This window comes from Pseudoliparis swirei, chromosome 10 (assembly GCF_029220125.1).
Source record: "Pseudoliparis swirei isolate HS2019 ecotype Mariana Trench chromosome 10, NWPU_hadal_v1, whole genome shotgun sequence".
Lineage (NCBI taxonomy): Eukaryota > Metazoa > Chordata > Actinopteri > Perciformes > Liparidae > Pseudoliparis > Pseudoliparis swirei.
Window position 1 is genome coordinate 1,521,722 of NC_079397.1, and position 5,902 is coordinate 1,527,623.

A 5,902-nucleotide genomic window follows, 5' to 3' on the forward strand; every position below is an offset into this window, starting at 1 on the left:
CCGCCGTGCTGGAGCGCGCTCAGAAGAGACGGGAGTACTTCTGGGGGAAGAGATGACCTTTGACCCCCAAATCTCTGTTGCTCAACAATCAGAGAATATTTTAATATATCATTAATTTAAATGTATTTTCACACAGTAATAGATGTTTTTATAGAACCAGTACTTTGTTTATTTAGTAATCATCACGTTGAGACATAAACAAATAGTCATGTTGGTTTTTATGTCATAAACAAAAATATAAAAACAACGTGTGTGTGTGTTGACCTTTGACCTTCAGAGGGTGTTTCCCTGACGTATTTTACTCTCGTTTAAACTTCCCTTAAAAGTTTCCAGAAACAAACACATGAGATTAATTATTCAAAATAAACTCAAGTAGCACAACTTCATACGACTCTGGACAATAAATACAAGAAAAAGATTCAATCAGGAAACAACTCTATCAATTAAAAAATGTCGATGAATATAGTGAAATAAAAAATAAAATATTTCCCTGTGAGACGTGGAGTGGAAGTATAAATATTAATATAAACTCAACAGAAGTACAACTACCATGAGTACTCTATTGTCTCACTTAAAAGACGTGTGTCGGAGGTCGTAGAGGAGGAAGAACAAACATCGTCATCACTTCCCCCGGACACGGAGAGGACCGATTACCTGGCAGCGACTCACACTATTGAAACACACACACACACACACACACACATGACCAGCAAGAATAAAGTGTGTGAATTCCCCTCTAATGGACTTCAGGCCAGAACAAACAACCCGAAATCTCTGTGATGACATCATCGATGAGAACGTTTCCTCATTGGAGCAACGAGACCGCTAACATCGTTTAATACGTCTAGAAACTCAACACCTTAAAATAACACCGAAAATATACATTTATTTTGATTTTGAGCTCTTAAAGCTGCATTCTCTCTCCTGACCACCAGGGGGCGACTCCTCTGGTTGTATAGAAGTCTCTTCTTCATGTGTTGAACCTGCATTCTCTCTCCTGACCACCAGGGGGCGACTCATCTGGTTGTATAGAAGTCTCTTCTTCATGTGTTGAACCTGCATTCTCTCTCCTGACCACCAGGGGGCGACTCCTCTGGTTGTATAGAAGTCTCTGCTTCATGTGTTAAAGCTGCATTCTCTCTCCTGACCACCACTTCTGTAAAAAATAACTATATATCTTTAATAATAATATGTAAAATAAATAAATTGCATATACGGAATAGTACTTTATTATAAATATATCTATATATATAAATATATATCTCTAAATATATATATCTCAATGTCTTTTGCTGGAATTAAGGCAATAGATCCCGTTATTTGTTTATTTAATCCTGCTTTTGAACAACAACATGACGTGTTGGTACTGATTGGACCTCCAGCTGCTCGGCTCCCGGCCGCTCACCGTCTCCGTGGTTACTTCTGCTCATTGATAACTGGGTGCTCCACTTCCCTTTTCTTCTTACACCTCCGAACTGTTTGCGACATCTCATGCCTGATGTGTGACGAGGACATCTGAAACCTCATTCGATGACTTTGTGGAACCGACCTTCTGAAGATCTGCGCTACAGAAGCAGCAGTCAGATCGGAAACGAGTAAATATGAGCGATTAAAGAATATAGTTTTAATCTGCATGTGAATATGGGAACCCTCTGTGTCCTTAGAGGGGTCTTTATGTCTTCATCTCTCCGACTCAGAAACTCGATCCGTTGACTTCACACCCGGCAAACAAAAGCTTCAAGGAAAAGATCCGCCTGGCAGGAAGTTACAGGTGCTGAGAAAAAGGGGAAACAAGTGTCTGGCTCTGCTGGTGGAGTCCCACAGGGGTTCCTCCTGGGTCCCCTCCTGTTCTGCATTCATCGTTATGCAGACGATACGCAGCTGTTACCGGATGACTTCCACTGCAGATGAACCGACAACGTCCGTCTGTCGGATCACACGGTTCTGTAAAGTCTGCCTCTGGTCCTGGTATTGATCAGAGTGATCAGAGAGTGATCGATCGGCTGGGTTGAAACTCGCCCACGAGACACTCTGGAGAAACCCAAATAACATTTCTGACGATTTTCTTTTTTACACAGATAAAAAATATACATTTGAAAAAATATTTTCAAAAATCAAACAAATCTAATTATTATTCAACCTTTGATTAATTATTTTAATACTTCTTTCTTTTTTAGGGTTTTCGTGAAGGTGATGAATCATTGATTTGATATTATTTATTTTCTCTCGATTATCACTTAAAATATATACATATATATACGTATACGTATATATATGTATACATATATATACTTATATACATATAAAAATATGTATAAATTTAGACAATCATGGAAATTAAAGGAAATAATATTATTTTTGCAGCTCATAACCCAAATAGCGTGTCTCAGTGATTGCGTCATGAAAACGTACAGCTTTACGAAACGTTTCCTCGACGCCCGTCAGAGCTCGTCAGCATTTTAATTGTCGCGTAATTAAACGACATTAACCCACTCGCAACGACCCTTAAATGTGATGCAACCGAGAGAAGTTTACGAAACAACTTCCATCAGGGAGAGTGCACACACACACACTGAAAAGAGAGGAAGTGATGTCACTGGAGAAGTACAATTACAAAGTTCTCTTTCAGAAAAAATCGATGACAAACATTATTCATAGTTTGTCGTCACACCTCCACTAATTTCCTCTCTGTGTAAGTGACGGTAAACACAGATTGCACCAGCTCAGCACTGACGTGTGTGTGTGCGTGTGTGCGTGTGTGTGTGTGTGTGTGATGGGGTTTTTGGATGGTTACCTGTCCTATATTCTGCAGCGGTGGGCGGAGGATGATGTGTATAAAGAGACGGAGCAGAGAGACGTCTTCACACCAGCATCCACTGACAGGTGAGGGAACACACTCGGGTCCACTCATCCATCCATCCATCTATCCACTCATCCATCTATCCATCCATCTATCCACTCATCCACCCATCCATCCATCTATCCACTCATCCACTCATCCACCCATCTATCCACTCATCCACCCATCCATCCATCCACTCATTCACAGTTTGATGTTTTTTAAACGTAGCTCATACGTTCTCTCCTCTCTTGTAGACGCTCCTGAAACTCTTCCTCCTGAACCATGAAGCTCGTCTCCGCCGCTCTCTCCGCCGCCGTCCGCCCGACCGCCGCCATGCTGGTCGTGCTGCCGCTGCTCCTGATTGGCTGGGCGGCGGCGCTGCCCGTGGACCGGCCGCTCAGCAAGCCTCTGAGGAGCCACAAGACGTACCAGGCGGTCCAGGAAGTGTCCCGACACGTGAGTGGTCCATTTCAAAATATATACATTTCACATTAAATGCCTTGTTTGATTTTAAGACAACAAATAGATGTTTTTGCCTCTTTAATCAGTAATTAAAGACAGATTATTAAGTCACACTTATTATGAAATAATATACATAAAATATGCATTGTGTAACTATTATAATGTATTGTCCATGAACATTAAACGCTTCATATTTTATAAAATATAAATCCAGAATCTGCAAAGTAACGAAAGTCTTTGAAGTATTTGCTTGAGAATTCATGTAAATGTTTCACGTTGCATGAATTAAAAAACTTCAGTGAAGTACAAGTAGCTTCAAATGGTTCTCAAGTACAACACTTAGGAAATTGTTCTAGTTACCTCTAATTTCAGAATTCCACTGTGAATAGAAATGTGGCTTTATAACTTTAAATATATAGTTTGTCCCTAATGGGACTCCGTAGCTTTACATTCATCTTTCCTGTCGCTCTGAGGTCACTGAGGTCAGATCTTTGTGTATTTTGGGGCTCATGTGTTTTGTGCCTCCAGGCTCAGGGCATCCAGACGGAGGACGACTCCAGCATCCGGCTGCTGTCCAGAGTCAACCCCGACCAGGTGAGGCTCTCTTAAAGGAGCGGTAACACAATTCAGTCTGTAGAAGCCTCAACGTAAGGCTCGACCTCTGACCTCTGACCTCTCCGCCTCCTCCAGGACCACCTGAAGATCTGCTGCCTGCACGCCAACATCCTGGACTTCTACCTGAACAACATCCTGCACCAGCGCGACAACACGCACCCCAACATGCACCGGCTGAAGACCGACCTCACCCGCGTTAGCGAGGACCTGCAGACTCAAGGATGTGTGAGTGTCACATGATGGGATGCTAGCGTAGCTTAGCATGAAGACTGGAAACAGGGGGGGAAAGCTAGCCTGTGCAAAGAAATGCTACAATGCTGTTTTAGTGAGAGTTAGATGAGCAGATTGATACCGCAGTGATTATGCATCTGCTGCTAGCTGCTAGTTAGCTTAGCTTAGCATAAAGACTCGAAACGGAGGGAAAAGTTAGCCTGTCCAACGTTAAGAAATATGACTATTTGGCTTATTTTCTGGTGAGAGTTAAATGAGAAAATAACTACGGTAATTATTGCTATACAGCCAGGAGAGAGCTAGCTTAGCATAAAGACTGAAAGACAGGGAGGGAAAGCTAGCATGGGAACGACCATCTTTATGAAATCTGTCAGATAACTTCTTGTTTCCCCTTCCAGTCTTTATGCTAAGCTAAGCTAACCGCAGTCGCTCATATTTACAACACAGAGATGCTAGCAGCTGCTAACCTCGTCCTCTCTGTGTCTGCAGAACGTGACTCACTATCACGATCACCAGCACGCGGTGGCGTTTCGCAAGAAGCTAACGGAGGTGAGACTTTGACTTGAAGCTGATTACAAAATTACAAAATTACAAAATTGCTAAATACATAAAAAATATTAAGTACAAATAAAAAATAAAAATAAATGTAAAAATTAAATATTTAAAAATTTAAATTTTTTTACATTTAGATTTCTTTTGTCTTGTGTCAGTAAACATACTTTAACTGATGAACTGTAAATCAAAGACATCACATTTGGCTTTTAATGGTAATGTTTCTACTATTTCATAAACTAAACTAATAGATCAACTGAGAGAATAATCAGTAGATGAATCGATCATGAAAATGTTATCGAGTCATAAACCAATAGAGCTTGTGTGCGTCTCTCTTGTCTTTCAGATGGGTGGCGAGCGCGGGATGAACAAAGCGGTCGGCGAGATCGACATCCTGTTCACGTACCTGCAGGACTTCTGCATCCAGCCCCGAAACGACACCGCCAACGCCAACTAACGTCTTATTTATCATATTTATCCCTTTTATACCAGCAGCTTTTATACTTCTATTTATTCAGGATCTATTTCATTTCACAACACATCCGAGAGTTTTGATACAGTATTTATATTGACGATTATTTATTTATTTATTGATCAGAGAGTTTTTTTGACCTGAAAGGACGCTGGCGTCGACCTCGTTGCCATATTATGGCTCATTATTATTATTATTATTATTATTATTAGGAGTTACAGTATTGAAACGTTGCACTCAATAAACTGTGTTTACTTGAAAAACAAATAAAGTTTGCTTTGGAATATGAACGTTGGCTCGTCTCTCTGTATTATTGTTTGTATTCATATTCTTATTACATCTGGAAGTTGCAGGTCATCCATTGACATGCTTTAATTTGACTGAGTTGGTTGGTTTCCTCTGGTTTGATCGATAGATATAAGTGAGTATCATCTGCACAACGATGAAAGTTTATGGAGTGTTTCCTGATAATATTGCCCAAAGGAAGCATGTATAAGTAAATAGAAGCGGCCCCAGCACAGAACCTTGTGGAACTCCGTGACTAACGATGGTGGTCATGGAGGCTTCATCGTTCACAAATACACGAGACTTACGCCAATGTTTCCTGTTATCTATACTCCAACGTTGTGATCAGTTCTATCAGATCAAATTCAATCTTATCTGATGACACACACACACACTCGCACACACGCACCCTTCCCCAACACACACACACACACACACACGCA

The 5,902-nt window shown here is 40.9% G+C and overlaps 2 protein-coding genes across 2 annotated transcripts in view; both read left to right on the top strand.

The window, feature by feature from the left end:
* Positions 1 to 247, top strand: part of mdm1 (Mdm1 nuclear protein) — a gene marked incomplete at its 5' end in the record, with an annotated part of 5,166 nt that extends 4,919 nt beyond the window's left edge. The window contains one exon of the mRNA XM_056424632.1: positions 1 to 247. This exon is cut by the window's left edge and continues 54 nt beyond it. Coding sequence (XP_056280607.1) covers positions 1 to 56 — 56 coding nt within the window.
* Positions 248 to 349: 102 nt separating this feature from the next.
* il22 (interleukin 22) lies at positions 350 to 5,464 on the top strand. Its single transcript, XM_056424642.1, has 7 exons — positions 350 to 1,771; positions 2,813 to 2,883; positions 3,097 to 3,298; positions 3,833 to 3,898; positions 3,995 to 4,144; positions 4,640 to 4,699; positions 5,049 to 5,464. The coding sequence occupies exons 3-7, from the start codon at positions 3,125 to 3,127 to the stop codon at positions 5,157 to 5,159; spliced, it is 561 nt and encodes a 186-aa protein (XP_056280617.1). The 5' UTR covers positions 350 to 1,771; positions 2,813 to 2,883; positions 3,097 to 3,124; the 3' UTR covers positions 5,160 to 5,464.
* Positions 5,465 to 5,902: the final 438 nt, after the last annotated feature.